A 24,831-nucleotide genomic window follows, 5' to 3' on the forward strand; every position below is an offset into this window, starting at 1 on the left:
TCCAAAACCTGTCCACACTCTTGACCGGTGAATAAACGCACCATCGCGCAGGAAGGTGTCGGCGAAGCAGAGACATCGGACGACTCCAGACAGCGAGTCGTCTGCTGACCGCGGCTCAATCCTCCGCTGTATAGGAGCCATGTCATCCTGCTCGGCTAAAGCAGCGTTAGCCTCTTGCACCTGCACATAACAGTCATTAAAGTCAGGAAGTGATTCAGTCCGTTTGCTCTGTGCATTGACCTCTAATGACCATTTACCTTGCTGGTGGGCGTGGTGATGGGGCGTTTCTTCCCCGACACCCTGCTCTTGCGAATGCGTCTAAAGCTTTGCCGTAAGGATTTCTTTAAGGACTTGACTCTGGACAGTGGTCCCTCCATCGCCAAGGAGTCGTTAGGGTGCAGGGTGCACCTAGAGGAGCATGAAGAGAAAGTGAATATAAAGAAAAGAGGTAACAGATTGAGTATGAATTATGAAACGTCTTTTATTTGAAGAATAGATATTAACATCCCGAGCTGCCTCACCTGGCCAGCACAGCGTTTCGTCTGTGGTAGTCAAACAAGCCAAACCCATGACTTGTCCCAAAGGAGATCAGGTTCCACTCGGCATGCAGCGCCACCGCTGTGACTGAGGCCGGGGGCATACACTGCACCAGCACCAGAGGCTGGAAGCCTGGAGGGAAGGGGGCGGGTTTGAGGCGTGGATCCAGCCGGTCGTGGCCCTTCCAGGTGAAGCCCTCCCGGTCCTGAAGCAGATCGACCACCGACACGTCCACAAAGTGGTCCGAGGGCTCGTCACTCAAACCCATCACTATCACCTGCAGACATGAGAGAAGGCAAATAAACATCTGGGCTCAGTTCTTGTAAATGTGTAAATGAGTGACAGTGGTAATGATGCAATTTTGCAAAACACTCCAAAAAGTGAAACTTGAGAGCAGTGAGAATCTGGGCTTCATTTCTTTGTCGTACTGTTGAGCTGCAGTATTTACAGAACGCACCTTTTAAGTGCAGCAGAGTCTGAACATTCAATTACGTGTGTTTTCTAAATATCAGTATTCGTCATCTCCAAAAGACGAGAGCTATTGTTTTCAGATCATCTGAACTTTCCTCTAACAGCAGCATCAGGCCTCTTGTCAAACTTTTAACTGTGTAGATCTCACACCTCAGAGGCATTATTATCTACCGAGCAGATTGACGCTTTCAAAAAGATAAACATTTTGACCATTCAGCCTAAAGATTTTCTTGTTGTTCTTGCATCCGGGGCAAAACAACACATTTTGAATTAACCTCAGAATAATACGTAAACATTCTATTGTGTGATGTATCAAACCAAACACAGAGCTCGGTGTGTTTACATGTTGTTGAATGTGCTTCTAGTACCTGTCCAGCAGTTCCAGCCACTACCAGCTTGTTGCTGTATTTGCACATACTGATCTTCTGGATGCCGAGTCGGGGGTCATCGCTGTACGGGTCGAAACAGCCCACCTGCACACACACATTGGGACACGTGTAAAAGAAAAATGAGCGTGAACTTGTGTTTTAGGTGAATCAGCATTTGTTTGTCAGTTTGAAACACTACATGTGAATAGGGGGGGGGGGGGGTGATGCAGTAACACAATCCACCTGCTGTTGATGTTACTGCAGCTACTTCAGCACCGATAAGATGCCAACGACTTCTGAGGCTCATGATCTGCAGCCAGTTGTGTTACAGCGGAATAAACAACTTACAAATCTAATGCCTGAAACCAAAAACTGTGAATTAACATCTCTCACATGCATTTCAGCAGAAAAGGTGGCAGCTGCTGAATTGTTACTGACGCGCGATTTCAACTGAACTCTTCACCCCTTCAGCTTTTCCCACCAGCGCTTGTAAAACAGTGTCTCACTCGGAACAATTATCCGAACAGGCCATAAACAAATTCGGTGGAGGCACTGATCGACGTGGATGCCCGTCTGAGGCTCGGCTCGTCTTCTTTCAGCAGCCGCCCCCCCCTCTGCTCTTAATCGCTGCCAAATGCCAGGAGGACAATCCCCCGTTTCCCCCTCGTACGAACTCAGCAAAACATGTGCATCAATCTGTCTCGCTCACACACACACACAGTAGGAATTCCAACAGAATCCCCTCTCGCACTGGAGCAGTGTCTTGGCAAAACAAGGAGGAGGAGAAGTTGGTCACTAACACACTCACACACGGAGAGAGAGGGAGAGAACGAGTGGGCTGATTGGTCTGGTTTTCATTACAGAGTAGAAAAAAAGAGAAAGGCTCCTCATCCCATATGAGGGCCACATTCCTGAACATGCAGCTCTGTTACCACAGGATACATGTGGAAAGGTGGACTTGTGGCAGAAAAGAAAGAAAAGAATTGAGTTAACGGAATGGGAAAATAGGCTTAAGAGGTGTGGATACTATTTTCTTTTTTTATTTACTGTTAAATGCATCACTCACAATGAACGTCTCGGTTTTAATCCATGAATTATCCCAGATAATATAAACTTATCATCCAAACACTGGGAAACATTTCCAGCTGCAGAGCCAGCTCATTTAAATATTCATTGAGTTTCTGCTTCATGACCCATTTTCATTTTCTGTCACCATCTCCATCCAGATTCAGCCCACGTCAGGTTTCTGCTCCGCGATGCTGAATCACTTCATTTCACTGTAACTCTGCACAGAAAATAAACCGTTAAAACTGAATCTGACTGCGGTTCCTTCAGAGTCAAGTTTTAATAGCAGGAACAATGGGGTGGGTCTGTCTCCAAACCATGAAAGCATCCAGATGGGAAAATTAGGCCACAGATGTTCTATAACAGGACTGAGTGTGTGTATAAAACCCAGTGATTGTATTCTCACAGCCTGTAAAACAACACTGAGCCTGATCTCGGAGAAAATACTTTAATTCTCTTAAACTGGGGTTACGCCTGATGGATCAGTCGTTCCACATGCCAACTGTGACGTCTCCTGAGCACCTTTCCCTTTTATTCTCGCGCTTGAGGAGCAAGTTACTACAGTCTTCTCAAGTGTCGCCACTGGGAAACAACAAAGAAGAATTAACACAAACAGAACTTATTCTCTCTACGATTACCAATTTGGGCTTGGACCAATCTGAGAATCTCAGGGAGACTTCTGTACAAATGGACCTGTTATAAGACTCAAAACGCATTTCCCAGAAGTGCTTCTCAGACCAAGTTAAGAAAGTTGGAAGATACGCTCCGCACCACATGTGCAGTGACGTCAATGCTCACGCACGCTGTCACACACAGTGACTGGGATGGCGAGCATAACCTAGACTCCATCCTTACTTCCTTTAGACTCCTCTCATGCCGACTCCTCAGTTCTCACCTTCTTGAAGGGAGGCCATTCCTCCTCCTGCTGCAGGTCCGGGTCACTTCCTGGGTCCTGGGGGTCGTCACAGGGGTAACAGTCCGTGTGGAAGACGTTGGCTGTGCTGAGTTTGTACAGGGGCGTGAGAGCAACGCCCGAGGCATCCCAGAAGCGAACAGTGCCGTCCTCATGTCTGTCAACACACAATATAGAAAATGCAGAGTTTTGTTTAAACTGTGATGTTTCCTCTGAGTTCAATTAAACCAGATGTTTCATTTCCTCTCTGTATTGTTTCTTTTTGCATTCTTTGCCTGCGCTCCAATGCCAAACATCTGTAGTTAGCAAAATGCTGGCAATTATCACATGGCTTTCTTAATATCATGGCTATGCTGCAAATGTCTGGTTTCAAACCAAGTCACATGTAGATCTAGATCCATCCAGTATTTTCATGTGGGTCGGATCAGTAATGAAAAACAAAGCCTCTCCCTGCAGAGTCATTTACACTTCTTAGAAAGCATCGGATTTGTGCCAGAGATGTGTCATGACAGAAAAAAAGGAAAACTAGAAGCACCTGCAGTGTGGACGTAGCCTGTGTGTGTGTGTGTGTGTGTGTGTGTGTGTGTGTGTGTGTGTGTGTGTGTGTGTGTGTGTGTGTGTGTGTGTGTGTGTGTGTGTGTGTGTGTGTGTGTGTGTGTGTGTGTGTGTGTGTGTGTGTGTGTGTGTGTGTGTGTGTGTGTGTGTGTGTGTGTGTGTGTGTGTGTGTGTGTGTGTGTGTGTGTACCCTGTCAACAGCAGCTCTTGTTGTTTGGGTGGGGGTGCCAGGTTTTTCCCTCCACATATGGGCCAACTCTGCACAAACAAAGATTAGGGAAAAAGTCGTTGCATTAAAAAAAGCTGCAGGAACAACTGAAGTTTAAAACTGAAAAAACAACACATTTCTGCAGCTTTTCCACCTACTGGCCCTGACACATGGGCAGACCCACATGTATGACCATGTGAACTCAGAGATGCACAACTGTTGACATCCTCCTGTTGCAGTGCCAGCGGCTCTGGTTTGGCCTCACACCGACAGAGGCAGCCATGATTTACAAGCATACCAGCTGTGTGTGTGTGTGTGTGTGTTGGTGTGTGTGTGTGTGTGTTGGTTTAATCTGCCACTGATCAAACAGCTGATCTGAGCTGCAAAGCCTTTAACTGCCAACACCTGCTCCCAAAGTTCACACAGCACCAGCAGACTGATGGTCACACTTCTGTTGGTTTCCTCCAAGCTGCCAGTGAACTCAAACAAAAAAGCACCATGAATAATAACATCCACTCAGTGTAATACCTTCACTCGGATCAGTTACACTTATTATCCATTTATACTCAAGCTCAGCCTATTTGGATTTTCACGGGCCAATACCAATATTAGGGAGTTAGATACTGATACACATATATTTGCCTATTCTTTGTATTTCTGCTAAGATTCTCAAGATTACGTTATCAAACATTGGTACCAGGGAAATGACACTGAGGCTTGATATCGACTCTATAAAATAACTAAATCAGAAAGATAACACAAATACACAACCCAAAAGTTGTAACTTTAAACCAAGTCTTAAATCTTAAAATAAACAAATCTTCCAACTTCTACAGTCTAAAAACTGTGTAAAGCTTTTACAAGATCTGATACTGGTCTTACTCAGGATATTCTGGGATTAACACAAAACCATTGGTCAAAGATTTACTTGAGAAAATAGTATAGGAGCATAAATCTGGTTATTTCCATATTTTTAGGGAGGACTGAGCTTTATAGTCATGAGTCGGACCAAACCCATCTTCGATTTGCCTTCATTTTGATTTCAGTTACACAAACAGTGTGTTAAGTTTCTTGACTGAATGTTTATGTTATCTTAGTAACAGACATGTTGCTGCTATAATGCAGGTTTCCATTTTGACTGTGCACATCTCAGTGGTCTCCTCACCCTGTTTGTGTGTAGCGAGCCCTGCTGTGCTTTGCCTGCGTTGACCAGCCGCTCCCACAGTTTAGGAGGAACACTGGAGATGTGACAGGAGCAGGTGATGGCGGACGAGTGGAGAGGAGCTAGGTAGGGAGTCGGCAGAGTGGGCCACCCGGGGGTCTGGAGGTCGATGACAACCAGCTCCTCTTCTAGCAACACGACCACTGCCGAGGGGTCATCACACTCTGGAAGGAGGAGAGACGAGATAGAATAAAGCTGCTTTCAGACATTCTCCCAGGAGGAGGTGCAGGAGTGAGAGGCTTTGGATTTTCTCCGGTGTGAGAACAAAGCAATAATAACAATGCAGAAGATTTATTGCTGTTATGAAAGCGTCTGTGCAGAAAACCTTCCCATGCGTTGAGCATGTGTGAAAAGCAAACAGACCCTACTGACTTTAAGAGATGAAGCGTTGATGTTCAAGAATCCATGGATACACATAATTCATGTCGGACAGGTTCTCACCTTTCTCCTGCTCGGTGTTGTGAACAGTGAAGAAGTCAATGACTCGGGATGTGAAGTCGAAGGTGACGTGGTCTTTGTCCTGCTGGATGGTCAGGCAGTGGCGGTCGCCGTAGCTGGCTCTGGGCATCCCCCCACTGTACAACAGCACCGGAGAACTGCAGACACACACAGACGTTTTTAAGTATTTTATTTATGTTCATTGTGTCCATCATCTGGGTTAACACTGCAAGACGATGAGTGGGAAATCAAAAGATCAGCATTTGAATTTCAAGAGAAATAGAATCAATACAAAAACTGGGTTAAGTGCACATAATAAAAGTTCACTCTTTTTTTCCTAACTTGAGTAATCAACACAATTTTCTCCCAATTTCGCACTTCAACTAAACCAAAGAAAATAGAGTTCTTGGGGTGGGAGGCAGTAACATTTAGATTTATGGGGACATAAAAAAACAAGTAAAAGGAGATCAAAAGAAACCGAGTAAAGAAAGAGAAAGTAAAACTGTTCTGGTGATGAGATCCATGCTGCACAGTCTGACTGTAGCAATCAAACAAACTCTGAGAGGAAAAACATATCAGTGGAACAAGGCTTCAGCTCTCACCCCGTCTCTACTGTCCTCCACAGGATCTTGCTGATGGCCTTGCAGGGAAATGGACCTGAGACAGAAAAAGAGTGAACAGTGAAGTTGTAAAACATTCAAACATCGAGCAGAGGTGCTTAATGCTTAGAGCAATCAAGGCAAAGCTCCAAATTAAGAGGGTCACTCAAAGAAATCGTAAAGAGTCGTAAAGCTTAGAACTAGCAACTCCTCTAGACTAAAACTAAGTCCCTGCCTGTTCCCTGTGCCTCCTGAATCTGGATGGTGAGCAAAGCAATGTGGGTCCACACACAACTATGACCCCAATTGTTCCCTTAACAAAAAACCCCACTGAGTCACAGTCTACATGTCACCATATGCAGCTCAATTTGCCACCAGTCACCCAAAACCACCACGTCCACCTGACCTGGACGACCTGTGCTCCAGCATGCATTCATCATACATTGGCCAGGAATCACTGTGTGTATGTGTGTGTGTGTCTGTGTGTTATGTTATGTGTGCATTTCTCACCATACGGGATGTTGGAGGACATTGGCTGGTGATTGCAGGTGTTGCCACCAGTAACCGGCCACACAGAGTAGCCCCCATCGTTATGGGAACTGACAAACAGGTTTCCAGTGCGTTCCCACACCAGGCTCTCCAGCTGCTGCAGGTGGTTCACACACACAAAAGAAGAAAAACTGCAGCTTAGACATATTTATATAGCCGATGCCAGAATAACCTGCTGACACCTGGAGTTGAAACTGTAAGTAAGATTACAGGTGTTATGGCAGCTGAGAAAGCCAAAAAGTTTTGAAACTTAAAGTGTGCCAGGTACCTGCTTGCCCAGGAAGAGCTTGTCGGCATGATGAGTGCTCAGATCCCATAGGACCACCAGTCCTCTGCTGTAGCCGATCAGAATCTTCCCAGGATGCTGCGGGTGCTCCTGAAGTGACTCCACCGGCCCTAAAGATTTCCCACATCTGTAGTCATCTGGCAGGCTGGAGGGAAAAAAACAAAACAGAAACCATCACAGATTATCATCACGCTTGTAATCCTGGATATCAGAAGGTAGACTGATGATCTGTGAAGGGGCCTGGACAATACGACCCAAACCAGTAACATTAACGACTGGGAAGGGGTCACTGTAATGGATCAGGAGTCGGTGGGTGAGCAGAGGAAGGTGAAGGAGCATATCCACATCCCAAACCATGACTTCAACTTGGCCAAAGAAAACTCTTCTCCAAAAGTCAAGAATGAACTTCATTGCACAGACTTGAGTGCATTTTATGGACTGGGCCATGGGGGAATCGTTTCAGTTAGATGTTGGAGAACAGTCCCAAATCCTGACTTTTGATAATCAGTTATCAAAAATATAACTTGTTTTCTTTCTCAACAAAAAATGGAAATTATAACTCAAAAAGGGTTAAAACATCATCCACACAGATCACAAACCCTCTGTATAAACTGGAGTAACACAACAGGCTGCTACTCCAACAACAACAAAACTACAGTGAAATAAACACCAAGCTGGAGTTTAACTGCTGGAGTTTGTGAACTAGACATTCCTCAGAGGCAGCAGAGGAATGTGGAGCAGGACACACCCTCGAGATGTCAGAGGATTCCCTCGGAGACGGACAGGGAGAAGACTTAGGAGGCAAAACAAAGGGAGCAGCAGAGGGAGAGACAGAAAATGGCATGAAAGAGTAAAGAAGGAAGGCCATTAAACTTGTAGCTTTCTGGGCTCTTGGTTGTTGCTGAGGCAGAACCACACTGGCACCCACCCACACACACCCACAACTCTGGCTGCTTTTGTAGAGTTCACTGAGGAAGCTCCTCTCTCCGGAAGCACAGAGGCAGAAACACTCCCAACAAAGCATTCCACTGTCTCCGTCTCCCCGTTCACAAGTATTTTCAGGGAATCCAGCATCCTGCTACATAGTCCCGGTGATGAGCCGCTGTGTGTGTGTGTGTGTGTGTGTGTGTCTGTGTGTGTGCATTCACTGGAGAAACAGCTGAAACACTTCCCCAACCGGAACACCGCGTTTTGGCCGCCGGTACAAAGCTGCACTGTCTAAACACACACACGCCTCCGCCTTATCAGGGCCCTTGTTAGGCCTCAGTTCTGCCCAGTTCCCCTAACAAGCCCAGTTAATGAGGGGTTTGGCCGACCAGTCAGACAGTCGCACACACGGCAGAATAAATAGGAAGCACAACAGAAGCTCTGTGATGCCCGGTCCGTGAGTACCAACACAGGAATGCAGCAAAGACGTCGACAGCACGAAACATGAAGAAACAAAGTTCATAGAATGCGCAAGAATGAAATAAACACTAATACATTAATGTGTAAACACTACTTTTTACATTGCACAGCTTTGCGTGACACATGTTCAGTTTATTCCAAGGATATGCGTAGTGCACTAACACCCGTGTTTTTCTTGAGTTCTGTCTGCTGAACTTTCATACATGGCTGCACACGATCGCCAGCAGCTGAGTGAGTAACAGAAACACTTCACAGTCCTGTAGACAACACCATTATATCTCCATGTTTATTTGCGACTACAGCTGGTCTTTGTTTATGTGGGATTTCCAGTGTTTGGGTATTCTCTGAACTGTCAGCCTTTCCCGTTTGCCTCATTATGTAAGTTTTGCTGAGTGTGCAGCCGGTGTTTCGCCAGTTCACAGTATTTTGTGTCGGGTTTCAAGTGCCTGAAAATCTTCTTATTACTTCTGCCAAGGAGATCATGTTTTCGCCCTTGTTCGCTAGTTTGTTGGTCAGAAGCTACTGAATCCATTTTATTTTAACTGAGGGCCAATTTTTATTACTTTCCTTATCCCAGGGGATAATTCATGGATCTTGATGAAGTAATCTAACAGATTCAAGGAACTTGGTGCAGCTTAAGTGAACATTTGTTGTGTCTTGACGGAGGTTTGTGCTTTATTGAGCGACAAATCTAGTTTGTTATATTCAATGTTCATGTCTAACGGCTGCTGCCCACTCGAGGATTTTCAACTCTTGACCGATTTAAAAAAACGCTGGAGACCACAGACATAATGACAGATTCAACCAATTTAATAATCTTATAATCTTCAGAACACACAGACTGAAAGATTTGGCCAGAGCGTCAGACCACACACTTGCCGCTGGTAGGAAACAATTTCACAGTGGCCATTTCCAGAGACTTGAAATCTCACAGAAACTCACACAGTTGATCACTTGTGTGATTAAACGTGACTTCAGAAGAAAAACAGAACCAAAGCTTTCTGAGCTCGACTGATATTCACTGCAAACTGGAGCCATTTCATTAAACTGCACTTGTCCTGCAAACTTCTTGTCCAAATAAAAACATCTGTTGTAACTTTGTCCCAAAACCAAGCGACTCTGCATCTCAATTATGTGCTACTTCTAACTATGAGTGCACCAGTGCAACAAAACACATCATTTTCTGCATCTGGTGAATCTTCACACATCATTCATCAGTTTTACAGGATGGAACGTCTCTAAGGCTGTTTCCTGTCCCCTGAAAACCCAAAGACCTCGTTGTTCTCATGGTCTCTGAACCACATGACCCTGACCTGCCTGCACTGCTGCGAGGGTCAACAAGGAGATTTGTCTCTAAGTGCACGTGTGTGTGTCTGACCTGCTCAGCTGGAGCAGAGTGGAGGAAACTAGAGTGTTTGACGAGAAGACATGTGACGGGGATGGAGAAGAGAGAAGTGATAGTTAAGAAAGAAAGCCAGAGAACCAGCGAGGATGACTGTATTAACATCTGCAGTGTTTCATCCCACTGTTTATCAGACTTATCAGACTTATCTGTCTGCTGATACTTGCTGTCTGTTAAGTCACTGATGCGACAGTCTCACCTCTGCGTGACCTGATCCTGGAGCAGCGTCTGGTCGTCTCTCAGCGTCAGGCAGGGCAACTGCAGGAAGTACACGCCCCCTCCCTCCGTTCCAATGCAGAGCAGGTCACATGACCTCAGCAGCAGGAGGACGGTCACCCGAGTGGCACTGCAAAGATGATAAAGAGGAGTGAAGCTGCAGGTAGATCTGAATTCACTCTTTACACAAGTAAAGGCTTTCACATACCTGCAGCTCTCGATGCCGGGTCTTCCAGGGAGGATGTAGCTGTCCACTTCTTGGAGAGAGGCCGCACCCTCTTTCTTAACTCCTCCCACCTCTCTGGGGGCCCCGGCCACAAGCTCCCACAGGTGGATGGTGTTGTCATCCAGCAGCGAGAGCAGCCGCCCCTACAACCAAACAAGGCAAACAATACACATCTGTTTGACCTCCATTTCGTTTTTAGTAAAGTTGCACAAACTGCTGAGGTGGAGCTCACCTGTCCAGGCAGGAAGTGGATCTGTGTGACTGCAGTGGTGTCTTGGTGTAGTCCTGTGAACTCAACACCAGGGGCCCCGTAACTGTGAGGATCCGGTCAAGGAAATACACAGCATGGAAGAACTTTACACTGCAGAGGCTGTAGTCATTAATGTAGAGGCTGTAGTCACTTTAATGCAGAACATTTTAAGCTGCAGAAAGCATGATGTTTTTGTTGACACTGACCCAGACGTTGGCTCTTATCGCCAAAAGCTCCCAAATCTCATCATCTTTCCAAGTAGACATCTTGGGAATCTCTTTTTAATCCTGAGATCTTGGTATTCTTCCAATTCCCAGCCTCTCGCATATTAAAAGCACCATCATATTTAAAGATAGAATATTTCTCCTCTCACATAAAGCCCCTCAGACTCGAGCGCATGTTAATTTCACGGATTAAACATCACATACTAGACTGGAGAAAATTCAGTAGAGAATCAGGACCTGGGACGACTGAAGATTTCTGATGAAATATTGTTCTCCTTCTCCCTGAGGTGATTTCTGACTGTACGGAAGGTCACAGGCTTCAAACAGAAAGCACAAGCACATACCTACGTCTCCTCCAGACAGACTCACACTGTGTAATTCAATTATTACACAGTGTTGACACGCACACTGGTGACAGCTCAGCACCGTCGACGTTTCACTGCATGAAACGAAAACCCAGAGACACACACACACACACGTCCTAAGATTTTCCTAGAGTAGAATTCAAATGGGAACACAGTTACAACTGGTCATTCTGAGCTGTAAACCTGAACAAACATGCTGGTTAGGTGTAATAGCAGGACACTGAAATGAGGCTCGTTGCAATTACCAGCACCCAATGACGCAGATGATCAAGAACCAGCGTGATTGTGTATAATCAACAGTAATCTTCACGCAGCCCTTCCTCTGCAAGCCCAGTAAATGAAGCCGAGCTGATAAAATAAAGACTACGCTCAAGATCTGTGACGCCATGAAGACAATTAAGCTAAATTTGGATAAACTGCGAATTAGCACACACCCGCTAGCAGCCAGCTTACATAAGCCTGTAGGAATGTGGGTTAAAACACAGAAAAATTGGGAAATCTAAAGGATCTCGTGTTTGTGTACGACTGCTTCAACATTGTCTTCATTATTCTGAGTTTTATCTGAGAAAAATATGTTTGACCCATATAAATATCCTCCTCTTTTCATGTTTTTACTCATTAGAATTGATGGTTCTTTTTCTTTCCCATTCCCAGCCTGCCCAGGGGAAACTTTCTGCATTTTACAATTTTCCCACCCTGTCTTTTTCCCACCACTCTGTAGGACATCCAGGAAATCTGAATAGAAGTCAGAGATCTTACTTCAGCACCATTCTCCACGTTGATTTGAAACTTTTCCCCCCTTAACTTGAATCCCTCCCTGTCCTGATCCCCTGAAGGCCCAGCTGAGTGTTATACCAGCATTCTTTCAGTGTTGTCACTTCCTGCCGCTGGGTTTTATTTGCCGCAATAATACATGCCTCAGACAGCTGGAGGTGGCTGAGAGCATTGACTCATGGGTCATGAACCACAAGTCCAGATAATGGCCGCAGAGGCAAAAAGAAAAACAAAGATATGAGAGAGACGAATCAAATAAACCACCGATAGACAAATATGATAAATATTCTACAGCCTGACGGGAACAGATGGACATTTTGGGAAAATGTGCTTTATTTGTTTTCTTTCCGAGGTAAATGGGAAGATTGATAAAATTCTCACGTCTTCCATGCAAGCCCAGTAGATTCAGTCAAAAGCAGATTAGCAGCGGGAGATTGTCCAGGTCGTAAAACAACAGGAAATGTCTGACACATTTAAACGACGGGTGGTGCCCGGGTAGAGCAGCAGGAGGTAGAACGTGACTTACACATTTTGTATTGTGTTGTTGCCTGTGTCTTCTAAATGTTTGACACCTCTTTTTCATTCTGACATTTCTATTCTTTGTTTTACTTTTGCATCTATTGCATGTTAGGCACGTCATCACCACGCCCACTCGGTCATAGTGAATTTTCCAGACCAATTCCTGCTGCTGTTCAGACATTTTCTGGATATTTAACAACAGGGCTGGCAGGAAAAGTTCCAGAAAATGTGCAGAGCAATGGACTCAGACATTTGTGTTTTTAGATACAGCCCCTCTGGAAAATGTCTCAAAAATATCCTGTCATCCGTACTCCAACTATGATCCCTCTTTCAAAGTGACGTGGTACTTTCCCTCCTTCCATCAGAATCAAATGGGCCTGATCAGTGGTTTTGTACATGCTACAGAACATGACTTGAGTTGAACCATCTTAAGTGAAAAGAGAAAACTCACAGCAGAGTGAAAAAGATCTGAGGGACTGAGAACAGATGGGCAGCGGTGGTTTGTAGCAGTGTCCCAGCTCTGTAATAACGGCCGCAGCAGTTCCTCCTAATTTAAGCTGGCTGTGCAACGAAAGCTGTCAGCATGTAGGGAAAAAATAAAACCACTAATGACTATTTAAGACTGTCAGAGCCTTGACACTTGGCTGGTCTGCAGCACCTTTGACAGGAACCAGGCCACCACCGTCTCCCATTACAGTCCACAGACCCCAAATACATATGTCTGACAGTCAGAGGAGCTGGAACGCACAGCAGAGGTTTGTACTGTAAATTAAAGGGAAGACAAATTAAATGTGTGGGACGAGGAAGTTAAAGAGTAAGAAAAACTTAAGCGTTCAAATGTGGCACGTGGTTCACATATGACAAACACACACACAGAAACACACACACAATTCCTGGTTGTGGGGATGTCAGAGGACAGCTGGTGGAGGGATTCCCAGTGATGATGTCATCAACTCCTAACACACTACGACACGCAAGTGTGTGTGTGTGTGTGTGTGTGTGTGTGTGTGTGTGTGTGTGTGTGTGTGTGTGTGTGTGTGTGTGTGTGTGTGTGTGTGTGTGTGTGTGTGCGTGCATGTATGTATGTGTGTGTGTCCACTGAACTAAGCTCCCTGCCCCACTCGATCTGTTTGCTGGTCATCATACTGGTCCTCAATAGAAGTGGGCAGATAATATATGCGTCACCCTTCCCATCTCACGCCGCAAATACCCCAACATTCATGTCAGGATCTAAGTTAATTTAGTCATTAATCAAATTATTGAACAAACTAAGAGTCTGAACTTAAATTGACAGGAGTGTCAACTTCATTCCACCATAATTCAACAATTGGTTGTTGAGATATTTCCGTCTGGAACAAAGTAGAGAATCAACATACTGACATTAACTGGGCTTTAGCCGGTTCCCTTCTTCAGTTATTCTGGTTTCACTTCTGAAAAACATCAAGGGCTGATGAGTCTCCTTCAAAATACATGAAACTATGTTTAAATTCAAGACCTCTGGAGTCAGGTATAAATATCATGTATAAAAAGAAATGTCAGATGAAAGAAACTCTTAAAGGGACTCTTACCTTTGTTGCATTTGAGAATTACAGCACATTCGAATCATCCCGCCTTCCTCCAATGCCCCACCCCCTCGTTCCCATCCGCGGTGTTTTTTCTTTTGTTTTTCCCCCTGGGAGCGGCTGTTTCAGTACGCCGTGGACCACTTTGGTCTGCCATCGTCAGTCGCTACGGTCGATACGGTCGCTCCTCGCTACTGTTTGCCGTGGAATCAAAACAAACCCTATAGTTGAGGACGCGCCTTGATGACGCGGGCCCGAATGCGCCAGAAGAAGCAGACGGGCTTCCTGTCTGTTTCCATGCAGCAAACAGACAGGTCTGTCGGCCAATAAGGTCCTTCGGTCCGAAGAATTTTATTGGTTGAAGTTTTCACTAAATATTACGAGAGTGAAATAATTGTTTGCTTTAACTCCTGGTGGGTCTGTCTTGCATTTTAGAGTGTCATTACCTTATTAATACCAATTTAACCTTATCCACAAAAAGTGTAAAAATGCAACAAAGGTAAGAGTCCCTTTAAGGATCAGGCTTATTCAACAGTTCAAAGACACAGACACACACGTCCGTAACACCGAAGGCTACAGGAAGTCAAGAGACTCTCCTAAATCAAATGCTCAAATTGAAGATGAACTTATTTAAAAGTATAAAGCAACAAGTCCATACTCAAGCTTTCACTTACTCGAGAAAAAGAATAACTCTACATGATAAGAGACTTGAATCTCTGAGCAACCTGCTGAATGTCACACTGGTTCATAGGAAACCATTCATCAACCTGCATGTTCTGATTGTATGACAAAGATGTGTCTCATCGCTCACCAGAGATCCCTGAAATGCAAACAATGAAGGCCTACAGTAACTCATAATCACTCTCTCACACACACACACACACACTCACAGTCACACACACACACAGTGCAATTGCCCGGTGATGCAGAGAGAGAGAGCGTTAGCAAGGATAAAGCGATTTCACGGTCTGAATACAGACAAACAGAAGGCATTGTCCTCCATGCGGACACACAGACAACAGCCAGCACACCCTCTAACACACACACAGGGATTTGTCTGTGCGTGTGCGTGTGTGTGTGTGCGTGTGTGAAGACAAGAATTGACAGGAAGGAAGGATATATCGCTAAACCCAAGGATGAATGTACAAGTTCCACAAAGAAAGACAATAAGACAATTTAGCCCAGAGAAAAGGTTAAAATAATAGTTTATAAAAGTAGTTTTGGAGTTTCCAGTCTTATCATCTGAGGGATCTTGTGCAATGATTTTCTCCAACTCTCTTTCCTCCCCAACACACACACACACACACACAAATAGTTACAAGCTCTTCACATGTCTGGCAAAAGGCAGTCTACAACAGGACAAGCCAAACAACTCCACCCACCCACTAGAGAAACAATCCGGTCTCATTTGCATCCTCTCCCTCAGCTAGTACCTCTCCACCTCCCACACTCCTCTTTCTGTCCCACTCAATGCATGTTCACCCCCCCGACATGGCAGCAGTCAAACTACAAGTACAGGACTGTCAGGTCAGCAACAGAGCAAACTACAACTAAATAATTACTGTATTACCTTCCCTCAAAGTTAATGAATCCAGTTGTGAAGCCGTATATTGTAATAAAGGGCTGTGGATCTTATTTGAAAACAACTGACCTAGGGGGTTTTAAATGGAGCAATATCCACACCATCATTACTCTATATTTCTCCTTCACTTCCTCTTCTTTTATTCAGTCTCACGCTCTCTCACTCTTTCAACACTTCAGGCCTCGATCATTCAACGTTGAACCTCCAGTTCAGAAGAATGTTTTCTTTTGGGTTCTCCTCAACTCTCATTTAACAAACTCTCCACTCTGTCCAACTCGCCGAGACCCCCCCCCCCCTTAATCTCAGCAGACAGACGGACAAACCTCTCCAACTTGTTGCCCAACTGGGCGGGTGAGTGTGTGTCAGTCAGGGGGGACGGCATGGACCAAAGAGAGAGAAAGAGGAGGGTGTGTGTGTGTGTGAGATGGAGAGGACAGAAGGAGGAGGAGGCTGATTTAAAGATCCTGCCAGTCTTCAGGAATATCAATGAGGATCAGGCTACAACCAGGGGACAGAGTGACAGAAGGACGAATGGAAAACAAAAACAAAAAACACAAAGATAGATTGGGACAGTTGAGGAGCAAAACAAAAACCAACATGACAGGAGGAGTGAGAAAAAGAAAGAGTAGAGGACTAAAAATAGTGTAGCATGCAGCGTTGGACAAATTACTTTATATGGCAAATAAATGGAGGCAGTGTGTGGGTGAGAGGAGGAATAAAAAAAGAAGAGGTGAAGAGTGGGAGGAATGCCACTGGCTGCCTTGCAATAATTTGCTCGTAACCTAGCTATTAAATGCTGATTTATATCGACAAGTAGAAGAAAATATTACATAAAGTGATATTTATAGGAGACAACAGATTAGCCTGTAATACAAACCACAGTCTGTACATGAAAAACGTTAATGTGACAAATGAAAAGCTGGAAATGTTTGTGGGCATGACAGGAAAAGCTGCAGCTCAATTTTAAAAAGGGGAAATGACTGAGTGGTACCAACGAGCACATGGGGAATTCACTGTTTTCACCACAAACTATAATAATGGTGTTGACTCCGAGCATCGGTAAACAATTCCAGATTCCTTCACGATAAGCTACAGCAGCTGACACGGTCAACTCAGTTCACAGGTCAGCAAACTATGTAAACTGTCTGTGGTCTCGCCCTGCAGGAGAGCATGAATCACACCGTGGCAGTGAAACCCGATGACATCAGAAAACACTGCTCGACCACAGCAGTGACAAAACAGGTCGACCGCGGCTGAAATCTGAAGAGATGCAAACAAGAAGAAGACAAAGTTTTTGGCCTGACAGGAAAATCACAGAGAGTGGGTGTGTTTGTGTGCAACAGGATGTCACACAGACAGAAGGAGAACTGACAGCTGGAGCACACCCACAAATACACAGATCAAAGCTCTGCAGTTTGTGTGTGTGTGCGTGTGTTTGTGTGTAAATATTAGCTTGGCTGTTGGCTCACCGATACTGAAGATTCATGGTCACAAAGTTTCAGTGTGACTCATTACGTACTGGATAAAATCAAAGCCCATAGTTTCACTATAGTTTTGTTTACATCAAGTGTGTGTGTGGTCCAGATATTACTCATGCGGTGGGGACTTAAATCTGTGTAAATTAAAGTTTTAATGTGAGATATATGTTAAGCTTAGGTTTAGGGTTAAGCGAGTAGTTACTATGGTTCAGATGTTTGTGCTCAGCAGTATTTTTTTGACCTTTTTCCAGATAGCTGACTCGTTTCTATCAAGAAACTCTGTGTGCTGAGCTGCAGACTTTTAAAACCCTCCAGTCTTCAAGCACTCCTCATCCCAGGCAACTGCACTGGTCGTCTTGGAAACCAATTCAAAAGCTCCCTTTATTAAGACTAGACTCAGCAACAAAGCTCTTACTCACCCAATCTCTCGCACACACACACACACACACACATGCACAGACACACACACACACAGAGGGTTAACCCAGGGCAATGCAACATGCATTCCCTGACAGGAGACAGACTCTTTAAGATCGCCCCACCACCCCCACATCATCTCTGTCGACACACGCACACACCAACACACACACAATAAAACTCCACGCCACATCGTCCCCTTCCCTCTGCTGAGCCCCAGTCTGTGGTTGAAGCAGAAAACTCTCAGGGCGTAATATGACTCTGCTTTTATAAACACAGAGAGAGAGAGAGAGACAGAGAGCGAGAGAGAGGGAGAGAAAAGGAAAGAACAAGTGAGAAACTCGAGCGAGAGGCTGAAACAGAGCACATGTGGGGAAAAGAAATAAAAAAATCTAAGCTGAAATCAGAAGTTCATACATAAACTCTGAGAACATTTTGAAAAATTCCACTTCTTCTTTGTAACTGAGTCACTACAGCTATACATCTACTCAGCCAGACTTTGTACTCCACTCAACCAGACACACTTTGCACCACTGCTCGGGCATCAGGGTGTGAGACTCGAACCACACATCTGGCAGTACGGGCTGGAAGGCTGTGTGTGTGTGAGTTTCGTTGTACACAGGTATGCTGGGAAGCTCGTCTAGGTCAAACCGAAGTCAGTCAGTCTGTGAGATTATCAGGGAATGTGCAGTCACACACACACACACACACACACACACACACAAATATTTGTTTAAAATGAACGCTATTAACCTCAGAACAAAAATTGTGAGGAAATCTGTTACCGTCAGTCATCCCCTGACATCAGAGGTGAAGCTATCAGGTGATAAATGAATCGATCAAGCAAAAGAAACTGTGGTTCCCTCTTTTCGACTGGAAGGACTTGCTGCTGAAAAATGCCCACCACGTTACCATAGAGATCAGGTGACATAAAATAAACAATCAAACTTTCACATTTAATAATTAAACAACGAAACCATAAAATATTTGACTTTAAAAAATATCTCATGATCAATCAACAGTCTAATGAATTAATTGAGAAATTGTTGTAGCTCTAGTTTTACCTAAATGATAATATAAGTGATGCAAAGGTAAAGAAATACTATAGTGGGACATTTTTCAATAAAGAAACTAAAAATAAACTTTAACATAATATCTGTGGCAGAGACCAACTGCTCTAATGCACCTAACGTGTGAGACAGGATCCTGCATTCAGTTACATTCCTGCAAAATGACTTGATCTTTGTAAACTTTCCAGGTTTTTCCCTGTGGGTATAAAGCACATGCTGACTTTCCAGAAATTCCACCAGCAGCTGGGACTTTGTTAAAAAAAAAAAAGAAAGTAGGATGTTGCAGTATCAGTCATTATGTTGATATACCCATGTTAGTCAAGCTATGTTGCCCCCCCCCCTCTCCTCCTCTGTCTCTTTCACACTCCCCTGTCTTTACTGCCTCTGTTTATTGCTATCTCTCCCCTCCCTCCCTCCCGACATCCATCTCTCTCTCTCTCTCTCTCTCTCTCTCTCTCTGAGGTGCAAGCGCCTGGTACCACCAGTCTCTCTCTTTTTCCCTCTCTCAGAAAGCTGCATCTCAGACAGTTGATTCACCAGTGTGATGCATCTGCGCGCGCACACACACACACAACTCACACACACACACACAGCCAGAAGCACTGAACTAAAAAGGATATTATGATTATTTTGACAGATCTTGCGATGATCGTAGTCGGAATAGTAAATTTTGCTTTTCGTTTTGACAGGAATAATAATGTGATGTTTTCTGGCGTCTCTACCACACAAGCATGTTCACTTGTGTCTGGAGGATATCACTGCTCCTGTGATGTGGACTTTACACTTAACCATGTTGCATTTTCAGCCTCCCACTGATAGATGTCCGCAAACTGGTTAAACAACCACAGTTTGTACGAACATACATCAGAATCCAAACCCTGGCATGTCTGTGTTGATCAATCCCTTTCCCTGCTCTCCTTCACCTCACAGACGAATCATGCGAGACAAACCTAAAACATGTGAGGCAAAAATGCAAAACCAACATAGTGAAAAAAACACTGCATGCTTTAAAATGCACACACACGCTTTTACATTTTCTAAGGATGACAATGGTCTGAGCTGATGCTCACCTGCTCCATCAGTAAACAGGGGGGGGGGGGGGGGGGTAACCCAACACTGAGCAAACCACAACACGTCAGCATGCTGATGTTAGGCTGCTGCTCTAATTACAGAACCATCGTTATAATCATGGCCTCGTTCAGACGTGTCGTTAACACCCGTCTCAGGTGATCTGATCTCAAGTGGACGGCTCTAAGTGCAGGTGGGAACGGACCAGAGACGCATTGGAGATCCGATCACTCAGACGTGGTCTAAGACACATCGGGTTCATTCCTTTATCTGTGTAAACGTGTCCTGGGCAACACAAAGCTCAGCTGCTGTTGACTGATCAGCTACAGTTTCATAAAGAACTCAAATGATTGAGTTTCCCATGCATCGTTTTATTTGCGGCCACTGCCGCTATATCAACATTTCATTTTTGACTGACATGCAGAGTCAAATTACAGCTTTGTCCTCGTGCACACCATGAGCCAAACCACTACTCAAACCCAGAACAGCTTTACTCAACGTTCCAACTCATCCTGTTTTGCTAAAACAGACAGAGCTTTGCATCGTCACCACCAGGGTTGAGGGTTAGATTCCAGCTGACCACAAACTAGAAAATTCATATATGGTATGTCTGAGGCCCCAAAGTTTGAGGGTCTTGGTTTGATTTTCATAGTTCTGGCCGAGAGGTCAATCAACTATGACATTATACCCATCCCGTGAAGTGCAGTGAAGTTATGGTAACAACACTGCAGCTGAGTATTGAAGGGCAGCAACAACAGCAGCAGTCAGATGATCCCTTAAGATGTAAACAAACCCTTATTTTGACCAGAATATCTAAACCACCAGAAATTGGGGGCACTTAAAATATCCCCTACATAGAGAAACACTCTGCTAACACTACTCCAGCAACTACTGTAGGTAACACTCACAATATGATAGTATTTTAAAAAGACAGTTTGTGTAGTTGTTCCAAGCCTAGCTCAGATTTCTCTTCATGAAACGTGTAAAAAGTCTGATCATTCTTACTGGTTTCTGTACTAAAGAAATGGCACCATATTCCTAGACATAGATCAGACATTTAGTTAAATAAATAAATAACAACATAACGGATAATGCAATCATAACCTATTAGAATAACAGGCATGATTCTGGAATATTGTCAGTTTAGTAGTGAATGACAGATCAGTCCTCTTCAGTGGTGCAGACAGACACACACAGCACACACTTCACTGAGCTGTAACAGCTCTGCCGCAGATACAGCCTATCACTTTTTTCCTCAACATTACAAAAATAGCTTTGAGCAAGAAAATCCAACAGCGCTGTAGGAAAATAGGAAATGCAGCACCCACCTTACAGCTCAGCGAGACTGAAATAGAACAGGAGTGTGGAACCTTTATGTAGACGTGGTGTTATTTGAATCACAATGACAGCTGCGGTTTCTCATCCTTAAACATGCACAGGGGACAAAATCTTACGAGAAATCACAAGAGGATGACAGATGCATGAATCACTGACAGAACCAGGAGCTGCACTGCAGAGCTGATGAAGGGACAATGTCAAAAAGAAAGGATACACTTTGATGGCTCCTGACTTTGTTCCAATGGCCATAAGTTGCAGTTTGGGGTCAAAGGCCAAAGCACTGGGCTGATGGGGAAACCCATGCTCCACCGTCTGTTGGAGACAGACAGGCAGAGAGAAAGAGTGGGAAAGACAAACAGATGAAAGAGACATTAACAGCAGTTACAAGACAACTCGTTTTAAATTCAATCTCCCATGTCTGTGTGCTGGTGCAGACTGTGATGTCAGTGAGGCGTCTGAAAGGGAGGGCGCACTTAATAAAAGTTCCTAAAAAGCACTAATAGCAGCAGCATTGTTTTATCATCTTAAATGAGATTCACATAAATTCACAGTTTTTCCCTCTACCCACATGGGGAGGAGACCAGACAGCTCGGAAAAGCATTTCGCTCTCCAGAGGAAAAACACAGCGAAACCATGGAGGGAGATGCCTGAACCTTTGTTTAGGGGGTCGAGTGGACTTTAGAGTTCTGTGGCCAAGGACCACGGAGCGTTTTCTGTCACAAACAAATCTGGAAACGAGCTTGGCACTGAGATATGATGTAAACCATTAACCTCAGTTTCTCGGCAGTACCAGGGTACTTACAAACAAACACACACACACACAGATACACACAGACACACACACAACCATCAAAGCAGCACTCCTGGTGAGAGACCACCTCTGATTGTTGTGGCAGCTGGTGCCAAGTGTGTGTGTGTGTACGTGTGTTGTCACACTGCAGCAAATTGTTCATGGACATTCGGTTTCGCTCTTTTTCTTTGTGCAGAAATGCAGAAAATGTGCTGGTTCCAGTTATGAAGTGTGAGACTTTGTGGTCTTTCTTTTGTCGCGTGGGACAGGAAATGAAATCTGACAATAAACACAATCTAGACAAAACTCTTCTTAAGTTTTATAAAGACTCATTAGTCCAAACATGACAAACAAGGTTCTTCAATCACAACAGATGCATCTTGTGTTTAAACTGAGAACATGAGTAGAGATCATGTTGTGTTGCCTTCTGTGCAAAACAAATAGTGGCTTTCATCATCAAACAAACACTCTGTCTACTTTGTGAGTGACACCGTGTGCAGACTGACAGCGGCCTCATCTAACCTGAGTTCAAGGCCACGGTGATGCGCAACTCGACAAAGACACTACACACGCAGCTGATACAAAACAATTACAGATACGTTCCTGAGACAAATGGCTGCTGCCTCCCACTTCCAGGACTCTTCCTGAGCAGTGGATCTGAACTTTGTGGAGGCCAAGAGCCACTAAACCAGACACCAACACAGGCCCAAGGGGAAGGGTGTGTGCGTGTGAATGTTAACACAAGCCTCAGGAAGCTGAGGTTTACTGTACATGAACTGGTTAATATCCATATGGATGTGATGGTAGAGTTGAGTTGTATGAAACCTGACACTCGTGGGGTTTCGACCACAGATCCTCAAACACTGAAACAATGTGGAGGTCTGAGGAAAATACCTCTGTGAGCTTTAGCAGTGCTGCGGTAGCTCCTAGGGCTGGATATGAAAATCACATCAGTCAATATTAACACAATGTCACCTTATTGATTCTTCTTTTAAAGCAACACTAGGTAGTTTGTATACCTTCAAATAACACCTGAAGAATCATTTCGATGCTACACAAACTTATAATGGGAAGAATCCACGGCACTCCCTGGACACCTGAAACTACACAACTCTGATGATACCGGGCTAGGACATTACCACCTGCTTTATGGTGTACGTCACACACTAGCAACCAGGGCTAGGGGCTTACAGCTAGCTTAAAGAGACAACTAGCTTGCCATTTACAGTGTGGACATCATGGCAGAGCAACTGGAGAAACAACAGGGGACATTATCCGAGGAAATGAAGATGACAAGAGAAATTGAACAAATAACAAACCAAACAAAGAGTAAACATTGGCGAAAGCTGAAACAGGCCAAAGGCTGCAGGACAGATGTTGACCAGTCCACGTTGTTATTGGACAAGAAAGTGTCTTGTCCTCTTCTGCTTGCTTGACTTTGGCCTGTGTAAGTTGTCCATTCGCTGGTTTATCATCAGAGACCGACTTTGACCGCCTGCTTGTCAACAAATGCACACGAGTACAGCTGTACTTAGCTATCCCACCTGTAGGGGGAGCTCAAGAGTGGAACATGGTGACGCTTTAAGTTTAAATGTGTTTTGCTCTGGAGTGAAGGTTTTAAACTGTTTCTTTATGAGCAGAGACTACTTGGCTACCGGGGACTTGATCCTTATTGATTGTTGATGGGTGCACTGCCTCAGCAGCCTCTTCAGGAGAAGCCATTTTGACCAATATCCACAAGTCACACGTGAAGCATCCCACTGACACCAGCAGCTGCTGGTGATTAACCACAGAGTCTCCACGGTCCACTGTGGACGTGGGCCTCGTTTCATGTGGAAGCTGATTAACAGGCCAATTAACAACTCACAGAGAGAAACACACAGACACACACACACGCAGTCAGACACACACACAGTAACAAAGCCCCCTGCACGTCCCACTCCAGCACTGAAGCTACTTTGTGTTTGCACAGAAACAAACGCTCCTGCTGCTGCTGCTTAACTTCAGTCCTGTTATCAGAGGAAATGCTGTGTTTAGTTTGTGAGGAGGAGGAGAAGAAGAAGAGGAGGAGGAGATAAAGAGGAAGAACCACTCTCTCTCTCTCCCTCCGTCCCTCTCTCCTCTGGTCCCGTTACTTTACCTTGTTGAAGGCGAACAGCTCCTGTTTGATCTTCTCCCTCTGCGGGTCGGTTCCCTGCCGGCGGAACCGAAACTTCATCATCTTGGCGCCGGGCGGGGAGGGCTTGGTAGAGTGGGGGGGGGGCCGGGGTTAAAAACACGGAGCTAACGATGCTAATGCTAGCTTAGCGAGGTGCCCATGCAGGCTGTGCGCGGGGCTGCGTCGCTGCAGCGGGCTGCGGTTCTCTCCTCCCTCCCTGCGCTCGAGCTCCTGGAGCCTCTTCGGTCGCGGTGGGTTTGACCGCAGCCCCCGCCCTCCGTTCCTGTTCCCGGTTCGCACCGCACCGAACCCCGTCACCGGCGGCCAATCGGAGGCGAGAGAGACGCGAGGACGCGCCCACTCCGCCCTGCACCCCGGAGGAGGAGGTTGCTCGGTTTGGGGCACGGGACGCCCAGCGGCACGACACCTAGTGGAGGAGTCTATGGGAGGCGGTAACCGGGCGGTGCGGTGATTAAAATGAAGCCCCCCCGGCGGTGAAGAGCCATTCAGCGTTAATAAAGTAAAACCTGTTGAGCGTAAAATCTGTAAATGTGTGTTTTTATATTTGAATATAAAAAGAAGAGTTCGAGTTCATTTTACAAAATGTGTTATATTGTTCCTTTGATTAATATTAGTATTATTATGATGCGAATATTATATTTAAATATAACAGCAGAACAATTTATGCTACAAACTTTAATGTTCATTATTTCACATTCAAATCAGTTATGTACAACAGTTATTTACAAAAAAAACATTTAAATTGTACAATAT

The 24,831-nt window shown here is 44.9% G+C and overlaps 1 protein-coding gene across 1 annotated transcript in view; it reads right to left on the reverse strand.

Moving 5' to 3' along the window:
* The window catches only part of llgl1 (LLGL scribble cell polarity complex component 1), a 29,993-nt gene extending 5,673 nt beyond the window's left edge, over positions 1 to 24,320 (reverse strand). The window contains exons 1-16 of the mRNA XM_061089489.1: positions 24,040 to 24,320; positions 21,324 to 21,421; positions 10,695 to 10,776; positions 10,445 to 10,605; positions 10,220 to 10,366; positions 7,194 to 7,356; positions 6,887 to 7,022; positions 6,380 to 6,434; positions 5,781 to 5,935; positions 5,283 to 5,503; positions 4,100 to 4,167; positions 3,337 to 3,511; positions 1,377 to 1,481; positions 522 to 814; positions 258 to 408; positions 42 to 180 (exon numbers count right to left, since the gene is read on the reverse strand). Of these exons, the coding sequence (XP_060945472.1) occupies positions 42 to 180; positions 258 to 408; positions 522 to 814; positions 1,377 to 1,481; positions 3,337 to 3,511; positions 4,100 to 4,167; positions 5,283 to 5,503; positions 5,781 to 5,935; positions 6,380 to 6,434; positions 6,887 to 7,022; positions 7,194 to 7,356; positions 10,220 to 10,366; positions 10,445 to 10,605; positions 10,695 to 10,776; positions 21,324 to 21,421; positions 24,040 to 24,120 (2,230 nt within the window). The 5' untranslated portion in view covers positions 24,121 to 24,320. The remainder of the gene's footprint in view (positions 1 to 41; positions 181 to 257; positions 409 to 521; positions 815 to 1,376; positions 1,482 to 3,336; positions 3,512 to 4,099; positions 4,168 to 5,282; positions 5,504 to 5,780; positions 5,936 to 6,379; positions 6,435 to 6,886; positions 7,023 to 7,193; positions 7,357 to 10,219; positions 10,367 to 10,444; positions 10,606 to 10,694; positions 10,777 to 21,323; positions 21,422 to 24,039) is intronic.
* Between the last annotated feature and the right edge of the window lie 511 nt (positions 24,321 to 24,831).

The sequence above is a fragment of the Limanda limanda genome, chromosome 17 (genome assembly GCF_963576545.1).
Source record: "Limanda limanda chromosome 17, fLimLim1.1, whole genome shotgun sequence".
Lineage (NCBI taxonomy): Eukaryota > Metazoa > Chordata > Actinopteri > Pleuronectiformes > Pleuronectidae > Limanda > Limanda limanda.